At 43.3% G+C, this 16,677-nt stretch overlaps 2 protein-coding genes across 4 annotated transcripts in view; one reads left to right on the forward strand and one right to left on the reverse strand.

Moving 5' to 3' along the window:
* Positions 1–11,826, reverse strand: part of pmm2 (phosphomannomutase 2) — a 29,489-nt gene extending 17,663 nt beyond the window's left edge. The window contains exons 1-3 of one of the 2 annotated variants that reach the window (XM_038819632.1): positions 11,680–11,826; positions 10,615–10,726; positions 4,649–4,725 (exon numbers count right to left, since the gene is read on the reverse strand). In XM_038819632.1, coding sequence (XP_038675560.1) covers positions 4,649–4,725; positions 10,615–10,711 — 174 coding nt within the window. In that variant the 5' untranslated portion in view covers positions 10,712–10,726; positions 11,680–11,826. Of the gene's footprint in view, positions 1–4,648; positions 4,726–10,614; positions 10,727–11,360; positions 11,477–11,679 lie in introns of those variants that run through there. The other variant, XM_038819631.1, reaches the window with a different exon arrangement.
* tmem186 (transmembrane protein 186) lies at positions 11,604–15,547 on the forward strand. Of its 2 annotated transcripts, none has more exons than XM_038819628.1 (2): positions 11,604–11,774; positions 14,790–15,543. In XM_038819628.1, exons 1-2 carry the CDS (start codon positions 11,721–11,723, stop codon positions 15,528–15,530), a joined length of 795 nt encoding a protein of 264 aa, XP_038675556.1. In that variant the 5' UTR covers positions 11,604–11,720; the 3' UTR covers positions 15,531–15,543. The 2 variants fall into 2 exon arrangements, with proteins under 2 accessions (XP_038675556.1, XP_038675557.1); XM_038819629.1 differs by lacking the exon at positions 11,604–11,774 and adding an exon at positions 12,005–12,071 and having other exon boundaries at positions 14,790–15,547.
* Positions 15,548–16,677: the final 1,130 nt, after the last annotated feature.

Consider the following 16,677-nt stretch of genomic DNA (forward strand, 5'->3'; position numbering starts at 1 on the left):
GTTTTAGTGATGCCTCCCTGTTGGTGATGCCTGGGGCTGTAAATGACTCACAGAAAGCTGAAAAACAATACTGGGGAAACAAAGAAGTTGATGCTGGATGTTGCTCAGTAGGAATGTGATTCCACAACTTGTGAATTCAATGCAGTAAGTGGTTTTGTGATCCAAGATGCGCTGGAAAGGTGAGTTCAGTGGCACATTCAACTGCATACGGATATATTATCTCAATCCTTTTACTCTGCCTTCTGAATCTTACTCCAATACAACAGCCCACGCACCAATTTGCCTTGTAGGTGAAAATGAAATGAAATGAAAATTGCTTATTGTCACGAGTAGGCTTCAATGAAGTTACTGTGAAAAGCCCCTAGTCGCCACATTCCGGCGCCTGTCCGGGGAGGCTGGTACGGGAGGCTGGTGCACCAATCCCTCTCTGTCTACGCATTTCCTCACACCCTGGCCTGTTTACTCACCATTAACCCTCATCCTTATGCAATCTCATACTTCTTCATATTTATTCTCAACAAATGCACAGAACACAAGTAAGAGGTATAGAACACAAGGTGGTCTTTCATCCAACTCTCAACTGACAGCTGCTGAGGAGGCTGGGCATTAGCGGAGTTTTAGCATGCTTAGCCACAGGAGGCTATTCAGCTACCTGGTAACATAATTCAATGGAAAGCAGCCACATGACATACAACACTCACTCATGTTGATATGACATCAGCAGCCAGTGATGTATGATCATGTGAATAATGGTCACTTGAAATATTCTTACTCTGACATTCTAATTCATGTGTTTAATCACCCTCAGGGCCACCAAGAATCCTGTAGTTCAGGAGGAGGACGGCAACTCAGAGGAGGTCACTCCCTCTGAATGTGCACAGTCATGGGACTCATGCAGAGCATGCAATTACTCACACTTTAGTGGGACTGGCAAGGCAGATCGTGATTCACTTAATGTGCACGAGGAGATGATGAAATGAAATGAAAATCGCTTATTGTCACGAGTAGGCTTCAATTAAGTTACTGTGAAAAGCCCCTAGTCGCCACATTCCGGCGCCTGTCCGGGGAGGCTGGTACGGGAATTGAACCGTGCTGCTGGCCTGCTTGGTCTGCTTTAAAAGCCAGCGATTTAGCCTAGTGAGCTAAACCAGCCCCGATGGAGACAAGAACAGCAGAGCATCTATACTGGAGGCTGTCTGGCACTCCAAGCTCTGTTTGACTGGACGCACCTGCTGTCTCTCCAGGACAGACAAAATACTTCTAGAGCAGCAGCAAGGAATGAGAGATTTGCTGGCAGGTTTTCCAGATGCACTGTGCACACCTGCAGAGAGTTCGAAGATGTCCCAGATATGAATAATGTAATATGGCAGGCCTTTGCAATTATGTCTTTCTCCATGTAGAGCGACATCTGCAATGGAGTATCAAACGACCACATGTAGTTTTTCCTTAATGAGTCACATGTGACTAGTGCATCCTTAAATGGGATGCATCAACCCTAGCCTTGGCCCCACTGATCTTAAGTAGTGTTCTCCAGCACATTACGGGCTGGCAAGTGTGGGTGTGCCATAAGAGTGACATGGTGATACGATCGACTACGTGCAGGACAGGAGGGTGGACACTTGCCTCATCAGCCTTGACCAGGAGAAGGCTTTTGACAGAATATCGCACACCTATATGATGGATGTGCTCTCCAAAATGGGGTTTGGGGAGGGAATTCGCAATTGGATCAAACTGCTCTACACAAACATCTATAGCACAGTCTCAATCAATGGGTGGGAATCAGAAAAGTTCCAGATCAAATCTGGAGTCAGGCAAGGCTGCCCTCTCTCCTCGGCCCTGTTTGTCTGCTGCATAGAACCTTTTGCCGAGTCCATCAGGAAGGATCCGGGTATGAGAGGGGTGACGATCCCAGGCAGTGGAGGTGTGCAAGTCAAGACCTCCCTGTACATGGACGACGTCGCCGTTTTCTGCTCGGATCCTGCGTCTGTACGCAGGCTCTTGGACACCTGCGACCAGTTTGAACTGGCCTCAGGAGCCAAGGTAAACTGTGGCAAGAGCGAGACCATGTTCTTTGGGAACTGGGCCGACCGGTCCTTTGTTCCCTTCACGGTCAGGTCAGATTACCTGAAGGTGCTGGGGATATGGTTTGGAGCGGCTGGGGCATGCACCAAAAACTGGGAGGAGCGCATTGCTATTGAAAAACAAAAACTGGGCTGGCGGGAGCAACGCTCCCTCTCCATTGCGGGCAAAACACTGGTCATCAGGTGTGAGGTACTGTCGGTGTTACTGTACGTGGCGCAGGTCTGGCCCATCACTCGGACCTGCGCCGCAGCAGTCACCCGGGCCATCTTCAAATTCATATGGAGATCCAAGATGGACCGGGTCCGAAGAGACATAATGTACAAGCCTCTAGATAAAGGAGGGAGGAACGTACCCAACGCCGCCCTCATCCTGATGGCCACCTTTGTGTGTAACTGCATCAAGCTGTGCGTAGACCCCGGGTATGCAAACACCAAGTGTCACTACATACTGAGGTTCTACCTGTCCCCGGTGTTGCGAAGGATGGGCCTGGCCTCATTGCCGCGGAATGCTCCAAGCAGTTGGACCGTGCCGTACCACCTGTCCTTCGTGGAAAAGTTTTTGAAGAAAAACACCTTTGACCACAAAGCAATGAAGCAGTGGTCAGCACGTAATGTCCTCGAGACCCTCAGAGAAAAGGAGACTGTGGAGGACATTGGATGGTTCCCTGAGCAGACTGTCAGAACCATCTGGCAGAATGCCTCATCACCAGAACTTTCAAACAAGCACAAAGACCTAGCTTGGCTGGTGATGAGAAAGGCCCTCCCTGTCAGATTCTTCATGTACACCCGAAGGCTCAGCACCGTTGCACGCTGCCCTCGGAGTGGATGTGGGGAAGAAGAGACAGTCACACACCACCTTGTAGAATGTGCCTTTGCAAAGCAGGTCTGGAGTGAGATGCAGTGGTATCTGTCAAGGTTCATCCCGAGCAGCTCTGTGACACAGGACTCTGTGCTCTACGGACTGTTTCCAGGGACACACACCGAGACAAATATCAACTGCTGCTGGAAGGTCATCAACTCGGTGAAAGACGCTCTTTGGTCTGCCCGAAACCTGCTGATCTTCCAGTGCAAAGAATTGTCCTCGACCCATTGTTGCAGACTGGCACATTCCAAGGTCCAGGACTACGTGCTGAGGGACGCACTCAAGCTTGGGGCAGCTGCCGCCAAGGCGCAATGGGGAAAGACCACAGTGTAAGGTCTTACCACCAAATGTACACCGAGGGGTTGATAACAGGGTAAAACCCCTCGGTCCGGGGAGCTTTTTTCCATTACCACAATGTATCAAAGAAACAAAGTAATGTAAATATTAAAGAAAGAACTGTAACTTACAGTAGGATACGTGTGTAACGTTATCCCAACTGAACTGAAGACAAATGAATGTTACTCAGACGGAAATGTACAGTCAAGGCACTTTGAAATATTCTGTAAAGATTATGATAAATTTTATGAATAAAGTATATTTTTTGAAAAAAAAAATAAGAGTGACATGGTGAAATTGAACAATGAAGTGGAGTCTTGATTCAAAACGCTTCCACTTTGCACCATTATCTCACCTCAGTCAGTATCGTCTCCCAGTGGCAAAGTCTGCCCCAGCACCGGTGGTGTACAGGTGCAGCAGTCTTTGCCCAGTTCCTCATGGACACCACATCCAGGGGAATGACTAGCTGATTGCAGTTAAAAATGCAAGTCAGCATGTTGAGATGGAATTTTGACGTGTTGTTGATTTCTCTGGTTTTAGCCCCTTTTCTGCTATTGCACATTAGAATTTAGCCCAATTCCTCCATATGACAATTGACATACTTTTAGTTTCCAGTAATTAGATCCTGATAATTGTGCAAAATTTGAAACATTGTACAGCAATGCAGTAAATACATCTAACATTGATAATTTTGAAAACAGCAAATTGTAAAGTACCATATAAGCCACATTTGTATATGAAAAAACATCCTATTCTAGTTTTTTTTAAATCCTATGGTTTACCCGGTGTATAACATCGGTTTATAGTCAGAGAATATAAAATCAATGATGGAGAGAATTAGAAAGTAGATTTTACATTTTTACTATACCCTTGCTAAATCTAACATATATATGGTACAAATAATACTTAAAGCTGGTATTTTTTTCTCTGTTTATGTGGAACTTGATATGAAAAGTAAGACGGAAAATTCTTGCTTTATCAGCAGCCAAAATAAAACTGGCATCCAGAGAGGTGCATGATTAATTGATCTGTGAAATGCAAACCAAATGCTGCAGTTTCATGACTGCAATTTGTTAGAAATTTAAGTGTAAATTACAGACAGTTACATTCCTACCAGATCAGAAATACTGGCTGCATAAATTGCTGCACATTTTCAGCCAAGTGTTTCTTACTCACGCTTTCTAGTGTTGCGGCAGTGTGACAGATAAAACCAGTCCCGCTTTCCCCCTCGCTTTGAGAGAGGAAGGTGGGAGTAGGCCAGATCAATAGATCAAAAAAATACATATTCCCAGAGGGATAACAGAGTACATTAAAAAGGCATGTTTCCCTTTCAATTCATGCAGCTCAATTTTCTTTTCTAAAAACTCACCTGTTTAGCCAAAAACTTGCCAGCTTTATATGCAACTAAGCCATTTTCAGCAAACACATAATCAAAGCTTGAAATAACTGGAAAGGAAAATAAAGCAGACGTGTTAGAATCAGGTGCAACCAAAATGGTTATTTTCCTGAAGCCATAATAGCATAAATCTATAGTCCAGCTATTTAATTAATATGGCTTGCTTTATTTACTGGTCCAATTCTGAACAACAAACTACCTACACACCAGTGATTTAAAGCTGAAATACAAGAAATAAAACAACAGCCACTAAATATGTTGTGTTATTCCAGATTTTATAACATTCTATAGCAAAGTAGATCACTCCTCATGTAATATAACTAAGCCTGGTAAAGTTAGTGGTTTACAAAGATGTATGGAGATCAGGTGAATTGTACAAAGTCACACGTAGACACTTGGATGCAGTGGCCACCGGTAAGTAATCTGATAGTTAACTGATCCGTAATCCCTCTTCCTTAGTCCAGATACGCAAAGGCCAATTGCACCACTAAACTGGCTAACAATAGATTAATTCTACATTGAAAAGTTCATTGATCGTGTGTACATTTATGGAAATATAAATGTCTCACAGAGAGTCAGGAGCATAAACTGGGTAGGGCCTGGCAAAGATGGCCATCTATAAGTCCAGAATTGACTTGTGGAGGAGGTTTCTCTGTCAACCTGCCTCTCTCTTCTACATTTTGTCCATGTCAGGATAGTCGTGGAGGAGCACACCTACCACCACCACTGCCACTGAGGAGGCTTGGTGGATAGTACAAATACGATTCTAAGTGTCCTTTGTTTTGTTTAAGTTCCCCATTAGTCCTGCCAGTTCCTTAAAAAGAGGGTACTGTTGTTAGTTTTTTCATTTAGTGACAGAGGAACAACTTAATATCCCCTTATGGTTTCAATCAAAAAGAAAACTGAGCAGCTCTTCGCAGTTCTCACTGGCAGATCCATGCACTAAGTTTAGTTTACAGCTTCCTGAATAAGCAGGCTTGATTTGCCAAAAAGCCTTTTGGCTTTCCGGTTAATGTTGCACTCAAATTCTTAATGACCTTTCTTGGTTGACAAAAATGGTCAGTTGTGATGTTTATACCATCATTTAAAAGGTTACATTCAGATTGTCAGATTTCAATTTCACAATTTATATTGCTTTCTCTGAAGTCCGATTGCCATTCCTACTCAACACCAACTAGCTGGCCCATTTGCCATGGTGGTATCAGACACAGTAAGGCTACTGTTGCTCCTGCCACGTCTGACAGATTAGGAGAGAACTGATTTGTTAAGAATCTACTACTCAGTCTAAATTTTGTGAACAAAATCTTCTTGAAAGATAAATTTACCATCTGTTTTGGCTTTACATGAATGTGTTGCTTTGGTAATGGTGAAAGAGAATCAATTGTACTTGGGCTCTGATTCCCTCTTCAGATGGAAAATTGACCCCAATGTTTTTGGGGAGGAAACCAAAAACAGTCAAAGAAACTGGAAAGACTCGAGATGTTGAGATCCTCCTTGTAGGAGCGGTTCCAAGACCTGTGTATTGAGTTCTTCCACGCTGGGTTATTCCCTGTGGCTCAGCTCAGTACAGAGAGAAACAAAAACACCACAACCTGGACAATATTTAATCAAGCTTGTTATGTGTACACAGAGAACAGACTGGATATCAGCCGAGACTTGTTCTACCGAACAAAGAGTCGAACACAGTAATTATACAACGTTGAAAAATCAATAGCCCATCCCAGTTGAACGTGGTCCAATCCCTGAAGCTGCTTCTTTTAAACTTATCCAATAGAATTGCAAGCAGCGTTTAAACTTCACCCAATAGAGTCGCAAGCAGCGCATGATTGATCATCATCCTGACAGCTGCTTGCAATCCCAGCAGCTTGCTGACTGTGAGAAATAGAACAACAGAAAGACAAGATGTCAGAAGTAATGCCCTTTGGTCAAGTGAGCTATCCTAAATCCCATTTGAGTACTTATTACTGCTATGTCCTAAAAATACATGTTTAATGGTTAATATTGATTACTCAGTCCTATAATTCATCTCAATCCTTAATAAAACAACTTATGTAAAACTACTCATGCTAACGATTCAGTTTTAAGAGATATCATCGCTGAACGCCCCCCCCCCCCCCCCCCCCACCCCCCCACCCCCTTCACTCCTGACTGTAACAGCAGAACCTCATTCAAATATTTTCCTCCACTCCAGCCAACTGACAGTCAGGAGGAAGTGCCTGCAATATTCTTGGGACAGCTTCCTGGCAATCGAGAAGAGTCACAATTGTGGGGTGAAGTGGAAGGTGTCCAGTTGGCCAGAGTCTTTCTTGAGGGACATGGAGGTGTACTTCCTGGCCTACAAGGAGTGCTGAAAGACTCACTGACCTGCGCGGACAACAGCTCCTGCTTGTTCAGGTGTAGGGAATCCCACAGCTCGAGCCTCCTCCTCATTTCTCCTTTATCCTCAACTTTACATTTTAACTGGGTGGGAATAGGATTGCCTGGTCTCAATATTGCTGTTTAAAACCACGGCCAATGAATCAATATTTTGCCTCCTTAACAACCAATGGTACCCCAAACACTGATTCTGACACTTATCAACCAAAGATATAATACTGAGTCAGTATTATTTAGTAGACTGTAGTTGTGTACCTTTGAATTAGTGTTGTTTTTGAGATCTACAGTATCTGTATTATTGGGGTTCAGTGAGCTAACATTAATGGGCTAAAATTGCAGCACCCAGACAAACTTCTCCCCCACTGAACTCCACAACAAAGAGGTACAAAGCGTCTGGAAAAGGATATCTCACATGACTTGGGGTGGTGGATGGTGTGCGAATATCCTGACCATGTTTTAAGCTTACCCAAAGTTAATATTTCAAATGAGCGCAAAATGCTCTTACAGAACACTAGAAGGCTCATCTTAAAAATAAAGAGCCTCCCATTTAAGACAGAAAATAGGTGGAATCGCAGAGAGCAGTGGAATATATTCACTGCTGGATCAGTCGGATTTTTAAAGGTAAGTGGGGACAGGTAGGGAAGTGAAATTAAGGTCATATTCAGATCTGATCTAACGGCAGAGTAGGGCTTGAGGGCCAAATGGTACTTCTGCTCCTATTTTTTTATAATCTTATTTTCATTCTGACCTAGGAGGTAAATTCTGATAACACACATAACTTCAGAGATATTATACAGTTGGAATTGGTTCTTACTCTATTACAGGGAAAGGAGCTGTTAGGTGGGTATATGGTAAGTGGTCATGGTCTATTCCAGTCCTAAGGTTTAAAATAGTATGCAGATTGATGGCAAAGTTAATAAAATACATAAAAAGCAACATAAATAAATACACAATATGGTTAAATATTAATTAAAATACATTAAGGACAGCAGGACAGGCGGTGACAAGGCTGCGGCATGTGGGAGCTCCTGGGTAAACACATCTGAAGTAAGTGTTTGCATCTCAAGGATCTTCAGTTCAGAGTCATTCAGCGGGAAACTGAGCTGCAGACATTGTGACACATCAAGGAGGGGGAAAGTTACCTGAATGCTTTGTATCGGGAGACAGTCACACCACTTTGGATTGGTTCTTCTGATTTGGTTAGCGGTCAGGAGAGTGTGACTGTGAGTAAAGAAGGGAACCCAGAAGGCAGAGTGTCCAGTAGGTTTGAGGTTCTCTCAACTTGTTTGGATGAGAACGGGGGCTGCAGGGTGGTTGGGCAAACTGATCATTGCACTGTGGTACAGAAAGCCATTCAAGCAGAGGAGCAAGAAGGAATGTACTTATCGTAGGTGACAGTACAGTGAAGCGGATTGATACTGTCCTCAGCAGCAAAAAGCAGGAGTCCAGCCAGTTGTGTTGCCAGCCTGGTGCCAGGATTCGGCACCATATACTCAGGGGCAGGAAAGGGAGAGGATCCAGTTGTCATGGTCCACACAGATACCAACGACACAGGTCGAACTCGGGAAGACATTCTGCATATAAGGTGTGAGGAACTTGGCATTAACTTAAGAAGCAAAAGCTCAAAGGTTATAATCACTGAATTATTACCTGAGTTGGATGCAAATTTGCACAGACAATTAGCGAGATGGATACATGATTCAAAGACTTTTGTGGGAAAAATGGATTCCAGTTTGTTGGACACAGGCAACACTACTTGGGAAAGTAGGGCTTTACCGGTGGGGTGGTCTAAACTTGAACCCTGTTGGGACAGTGCTCTCGTGAACCTTATAACTAGGGATGTAGAGGTTTTTAAAATAAATAAGTGGGGGCAAAAGATTAAATTTGGAAAGATGTGGTACGTCAAAGAGTCGAGACAAGGTAAGGAAAGAAATAGTAATATGGGAAGTGAGAGTCAGAATGGCAGGTAGAAAACAGAGAGAAAAAAAATCTAAGAATGTACCAACAATAAGAATAGATGTTACAAAGACAATACTAATGGCTCTGCATCTGAATGCACATAATATTCATAACAAAGTAAATGATTTGATAGCACACATTGAAGTAAATAAATATATATACTTTAAATTTAGCGTACCCAATTAATTTTTTCCAATTAAGGGGCAATTTAGTGTGGCCAATCCACCAAGCCTGCACATCTTTGGGTTGTGGGGGCGAAACCCATGCAAACACGGGGAGAATGTGCAAACACCACACTGACAGTGACCCAGAGCCAGGATCGAACCTGGGACCTCAGCGCCGTGAGGCAGCAGGGCTAAGCCACTGTGCCACCATGCTGCCCTTGAAGTAAATAAATATGATCTGCTGACCATTATAGAGACATGACTGCAGGATGACAAGGATTTGGTCCTGAATATCGAGGGGTTTATGACATTCACCCACTGTTAATCAAAAATGGAATTGGTGCAATAGTTGGTGATGACCTTGCTTCAGGAGATCAGGATTGAGAAAAGGTTTGGGTGGAGATGAGGAATATTAGGTGAAAGAAATAACTAGTGGGAATGGTCTTAGTCCCCAAACAATAAACACAATATAGAACAAAACATATAAGATGGCAAGAAGGCATATGGGATACTTGTCTTTATTAGCCGAGACGTAGAATACTAAGGTGTGGAGATTCCGACGTTGGACATTCACTTGAGGAAGGAGCTGTGCTCCGAAAGCTAGTGATTCGAAAAAAAAACTGTTGGACTCTAACATGGTGTTGTAAGACTTCTTACATAGAATACAAGAGCAGGGAGATTATGATGGAACTGTAGAAAATAACCATTGGGCCAGAACTAAAGTACTGTGTGCAGCTCTGATCATCACACTATAAGAAGGATGTGATTGCATTAGAGAGGGTGCAGAGGAGATTCACCAGGATGTTGCCTAGGCTGGAGTGTTCAGCTGTCACGAGAGGCTGTGGTTGTTACGAGGCAGGAGCCCTCACCACATTTAAACATTTAGATATACACTTGAAATGCTATAGCATACAAGGCTACAGACTAAGTGCTATAATAGACAGGTGTTTGATGGCCAGCACAGGCACGATGGGCTGAAGGGCCTTTTTCTATACTGCAAAACTCACTGAAGGCAGGAGAATTGCAGTTAAGGCCCAATTGGAAACAGACTGAATAATAAATGCAGCGTGAGGCTATCACCATGTTTCTGCGAATAATTTTCAAACGTTCGTGGACTGAACCTCCCTTAGGTCCTGTCTATTTACCCATTGGTGTTTTGTAAACTCAGATGCCGGAAGTGCCACGTCGTCTTTACTGTTCTGATTTCAAAAGAAGGCAGTATAGGTAACCAATCAGAAACAAACTTTCAGTTTTCCATGGGGCTGATTAAGTTGAAATTTACTTTTAAAATCGGAAATACATCACAGACGTACAGGGCTTGTTACAGACACGTTTTACAGCAATCGCCTTTACATGTGCACGAGACCGAACGTGTAAACTGGGGACAGTCGATGAGGTATGAAGCTGGGCACCGTCCCCTGTTCAGAAGGAATGACTCACCCTCGTCTCCCAGCTGCTCTTTAATTTTAACGAAATCAGAACCGCCCACAACTCCAACTTTCACCTTTTTCCTTAACCGTTGTGTAAATTCCGCCATGTCCGGAGTAATTTTCTAAAGTGCAACATTGGGGGAAGGGAAACACAGCAGGGTGTAAATCAGTGGAAGATGCCGGCATTATAAAAAAAGGCCACAATTTCCAAACTAAATACACATCCGCTTACTAGACGTGTATCTATCAATGACAGACACGCTGGAACAAGGTTTCCAAGGAATCTTTTAACAAACCAAAAAGGCGTCAAAGCATGCACTGGAAAGTATAGTGGATGTTGCTGGGAATTACATTCTAGCTTTGGTTATGGTTTAATTCTTGATTATTGTGCCTCTAAAAGCAAGGAATGTCTATTGGTTTATTTATTTGGTGATACCGGTGGTTTTCTTTAGAAAATGAATCAACCAAGAGGTGTCACTGTGTAATGAGATCCTGAGCCGGTCCCTGGGATCTCCCCGTCCACACACCGGTCCCTGGGATCTCTTTCCCCCCTCCCGCCCAATTCACAAACAGATCACCTGTGATCCACTCCCCATTCATAAACAATCCCGGGACCTCTCCCCATTCACAGACAGGTCCCCAGCTCTCCATCCATTCGCAATATCATACTGAGGAGTCCTCTTCCCGTCCGGGACCAGTGGCTGTAGGCCCGGGAATTGCCCTTCTCCCTGTCCAGCCTGATGAGCAGAGACGTACCTGCCGGGCTTCAGTGAGGGTGCCGTCCACATCAAAGAGACACAGGATCCCCCCACCACCTAACTCTCTCTCTTTCGTGGCCATTTTGCTTCTGGCTTGCCAACGGCTCCAGGAAGAGCTTCCAGTGCGCATGCGCCATCGAGCTGGCCCCCTGGGAAGTGTAGTCTCGGACGGGGATTGGCCACGGGCTAGGGTATTACCGGGGCAACCGACTACAACTCCCAGAATGCACAGTCCTGGAGGCCCCTCCTTTACTGACCCTGCTGGCTCAACTGAGGAAGCTCATGGCCGGTAGATAAGTGAGCTGCTCGGCAAATACCTGCCCGCTTGCCTGGGTAACTTCGGTTTGACGTACGCGCCATGTCTTGGCTTCGCCTGGGTGCTGCTGGAAGCAGGCGGCTGTTCCCGGGCCCGGTAGGTGCCTCTCTTTCCCTCTTCAAGGCCTGGCTGCCCTCAGCCTGGAATGGAACCCGTGGCCAGTCTTCTCCCGTGTCATTGCACTAAGGAGGGAGGGATTACAAAGTCGAATATACTCAGCGTATTCGGGCACTGCTCGGTCATTACCAAACATAATGCAATTTACTGACCATGGACACTTCCCCCCCCCCCCCCCCCCGGCTTGGATACTGCCTGGATTGGGTACCAATTTTTACTGAAATGAATCTGGGATGTGCAGGGTGAACACACAGCAAAGTGGTTCGGATGGAAAACGTAGGTTGTGTAGTGCACTGAAGCACAATGTTTTAACAGCCTATAATCAACAGCTTTATTTTCTTTCATGGGCTGTGAGCTATTGGCAAGAACAATATTTATCATCCTTGGAAAGGTGGTGGTGAACCACGGCAGTCCTATCAGGTGTAGATGCAACCAGGTTGAAAGCTTTCAGTTTTTAATCCAGTAAGAGTGAAGGAGTGGCAATGTAGTTCCAAGTCATGACTGTGTGGGGGTTGCTAACTGCTAATGATAATGTGGCGATGCTGGCATTGGACTGGGGTGAGCACAGTAAGAAGACTTACAACACCACGTTAAAGTCCGATAGGTTTGTTTCAAATCACTAGTTTTCGGAGCACTGTTCCTTCCACAGGTGAAGGAGCAGTACTCTGAAAGCTAGTGATTTGAAACAAACGTGTTGGACTTTAACCTGGTGTTGTAAGATGTTTTACTGTGCCAATGATGGAGGGAGTAAACAATTATTTAAGATGGTGAATGGGGTGGCAGTTAAGTTGGGTGCTTTGCCCTGGGCCGTGTCAAGCTTAAGTCCAAATATGTGCAGGTAGGTGCATTGGCCATGATCAATATGTGGGATTATGGGGATAGGATGAGGGGAGTGGGCCTAAGTAGAGGACTCTTTCAGATGGTGGGAGCAGACTTGATGGGCCAAATGGCCTTGTTCTACACTACAGATTCTTCTATGGATCCTTGGGTGTTGTTGGAGCTAGACATATCCACAAGTGCAGAATAATCCACCTCTCCTCAGTTGTGCCTTGTAGATGATGGACAGGCTTTGGGGAGTCAGGCGGTGAGTTATTCTACCCACAGAATTCTCAGCCTATACCTCTTGTAGTGACCATATCTATATAAAAACAAATGGAATGATACGGACCTGAAATGTTAAATAGTGTTTCTTTCCACAGAACCTGCTGAGTATTTCCAGCATTTTCTGTTTTTTATTTCAGTTTTCCAGTGTACGCTGTAAACTGCTTTTTAAGATTATTTCTATGGCTCGTCTAGTAAAGTATCTGGTCAACGGTAGCCACCAGGATGTTGTCGGTTGCATATAGAACATACAGTGCAGAAGGAGGCCGTTCGGCCCATCGAGTCTGCACTGACCCACTTAAGCCCTCACTTACACCCTATTCCGTAACCCAATAACCCCTCCTAACCGTTTTGGACACAAAGGGCAATTTAGCATGGCCAATCCACCTAACCTGCACGTCTTTGGACTGTGGAAGGAAACCGGAGCACCAGGAGGAAACCCACGCAAAGTTGTTTGAATCATTGACAATTTACGTAATTTTACAATCATCCATAATTACATGCAGACTCCTCATGGGCAGTTACCCAGCGGGGAATTGGACCTGGGACCCTGGAGCTGTGAAGTGACCGTGCTAGCCACTAGTGCTGCCCGCAAATATGCACAAAATGCAAATATAAATACTACAGATATGATACTGTTTAAAATACTGTAATACAATAACATTGTTCAATAATGTCAGTTTTTCATATCCACAATCTTTCCTGCCAAATCTGTGTTCACGCAACTTTGCAAGAAACAAGTAACAGAATTTCAACAAGGACATAATATCAGTGCAGCTTCAGTTTAGTATTCTTCTATAGATGTCCTGTCTCGATTTGAAACGGAAAATACTTACAAGAATACTGGACATAATACAGCTGTTTCTAGTTGGTCGTAAATATGGACATTTCTTTGAAAGCTGCTTGTTTTAAAGGAGTTTTCACTTTACGCTGAATCTTACATATATTCAGTCCTACGGTAATCAGTCAGCATCATAGCCGTGACAACAGAATTTACGCTTTCCATCTGTGTTATAGTTAAAAGTAATAATAGAAATGATTTGAATGTTTGTAATGGATTAATTTGTTTAGACGGTTAACAGACACCATTATCTAAGACTAATATTACATAAGTTTATACTGTACATGATTCAACATACAACATTTTAAAATTTGGTTGTCCGGGGACTAGGTTTGTGAACAGGAAACACAGTACCTTTATCTGAAGGTTACTATTCGTTGACGTAGGTTTTGTAGTTGTAGTCTACATGTGCAATCATCAACATCCTGGCGATGTACCACTGTTGAGGTACTTAACTAGGCTAGCCAAATAAATAACATTGAAAAGCAGTATGTTGCAGATGCTGGAGATCTGAAATAAAAGCAGAAAATGCTGGAAATACTTGTATTGCAACATCTGTGGAGAGAAAGACAGTTAATGTTTCAGTTAATGACAGTGACCAGCCATTTGTTTTTATATAAACACTCGAAAACGGGAAGGTACAGTCACCCTATGCTCATCCTATTATCCATAGGTGATATCAAATGTGCTGAATTATTAATAAAATATACATATTTTGTGTGAATAATACATACTTCTGAATCTGGGGTACCAAAAGAAAAGCCATACACTGATCCAAATCTCAAATATTGGTAACTTTATTTGGACAAATATTGAAACTTGTTTGTATCATTGACAATTTTACAACCATCCATAATTACGTTCCGTTTAGATTTTGTTGTCAACCTCAATTCCCTTAATTGTTGCTTAATTATCATTGTTATATAATATCCCAGTTCTTGGATGTGATTTATTTAAGCAACAGTTCATTGATATTTGTTGTAAAGGAGAGTTTTGAATTCCACGCTAAAGGCTTAACTTTTACGGACTAATTTTTTTTTTGTGTTGTTTAGGTCATGGTTTTTCAGAACACACTCCGCTTTTGTCAAACAACTTGCAAGTCAAAATCTTTGTTATCTATTTGTGCCTCAAGTATCCAAAAAAGGGCAGTTATATTTGGTTGGTTCAAGACTTGTACTGTGGTGTATCTTCAAGCCGCGAAGCGCCATCATAAGGCACATGAAAGGCATCTTCAAGCAGGAGGACAGATTCAACAGCGGCACATGCCTGTTGAATCCCAGGAACACCGGTTACAGCCAAAGGCTAAATTTCCGGATCATGAACATTTCACAACGATATACAGGTTTCAAGGAATCAGATTCTTGAGAGCTATTTCTCAGCTAAAAGTACTTCAGACTGGCATAACTGTAGCCCTGCTACCCACAGTTTATTATTTTTACCTGCAGGAGCAGCTGCAATATGCTGTACTTAGCTATATCACTGGATTATCAGGTTTTGCTATAGCTATGCTTTATTCCATGAGTTACTATCTAAGACATTTCATAGGGATGTTGTATCTAAATGACTCTGGCACCATTCTGAAGGTTTCACATCTAACCTTTTGGGGAAGGAGGAATGATTTTTATGTCCCTGTTAAAGATGTCATGCCCCTTGGAGACACGGGGGATGCAGTAAATGAAATTATTCTACAGTTCAAACAGTACAATAGCACTGAGGTTTTCTATTTCACAATTAAGTTTGGTCAGGTAGTTGATAAGCAGAAATTCCTGCAAGTGTTTGGAGGAATTAAATAAATAAGCCCACTCACTGGCCTCTTGGTGCAATTTGTAAAGCGATATGTTGGACAAAGTTAATATTTGCATAAATGTTTAAATTTATCCATTTATTAGTGAATGCAAAGTCCCTAAGCCAAGCAGTTTCTCCCAGTCATGTTGTGTTGTGTGGATAGACTTCTGCTGAGTCTGTGGATTGGACATTCTCTATGATGTGGTGTTCATAGTTCTCTCTCCCACAGGCACTTGCGGGGGGCTGTCACTGATGCTCCATCTGTGAAGGTAGGCCAAGCAGGGGCTTGTCCGGAACCTGTTGAGGATGGGCCACTCCTTGGAAGGTTGAAATCGGGCAGCTGTTAGGATGGGTTGGAGACCAGATACTTGTTTGCCATGTCCAATTATTCCCATTCATCTGTCCAAGTGGGATTTGAGTTGAAGTTCTGTGTGGGAGGGCTTCTTGATGGGTGTGGCACCTTGGGTTGAATGAATAGATCAGAGTGAAGTGGCAGATGGGGGGCATTACAAACCTTTTCTATCATTTTGTTGATTGTTGCTAGAGATGTGGAGGAGTGATATTTGCCAGGACAGGAAGCTTAAGTGTAGGGCTTGGCTTGAGGCACCATGTGTCGCAGTATTGTTTAAATTTAGACAAGTCCTCGTTTAGGATCCGATCCAAGGTATCAAATTTGGGTGCTTGACTTGCTTAACCATTTATTAGATACCCAATTTCATGCAGTATGAATGTATGCCACATTGGCATTATATGAGCTAAGTACAACTGTCTCATTGTCCAGTAATTGGAGCTAACTTGAGGTTTGAGCTTTCTATCTTTACCCTTAAGTTCATGTCAGTCAGGTAGTTTCCACATGTAGAAATCACCAATTTGTATTTATGTAGCGCTTTCAGTATTCTCAAATGTCCCAGGGTACCACTGGCAAGAGGGAGTGTGATGAATAAAAGCAGAATACTGCGATGATGGAAATCTGAAATAAAAGACAGGAAATACTGGAAAAGCTCAGCACATCAGCAGAATTTGTGGAGAAAGAATCAAAGTTAATGTTTCAAGTCCATAAGACCTCTTCTGTCTACTTGCATAGAGTGTCTCCTTGACCTCCCTTATTTAGCAGTGCACTGCAAGATATTTCTTGTATCTCCTGAAGGAGCCAGA

Source organism: Scyliorhinus canicula, chromosome 15, assembly GCF_902713615.1.
Source record: "Scyliorhinus canicula chromosome 15, sScyCan1.1, whole genome shotgun sequence".
NCBI lineage: Eukaryota > Metazoa > Chordata > Chondrichthyes > Carcharhiniformes > Scyliorhinidae > Scyliorhinus > Scyliorhinus canicula.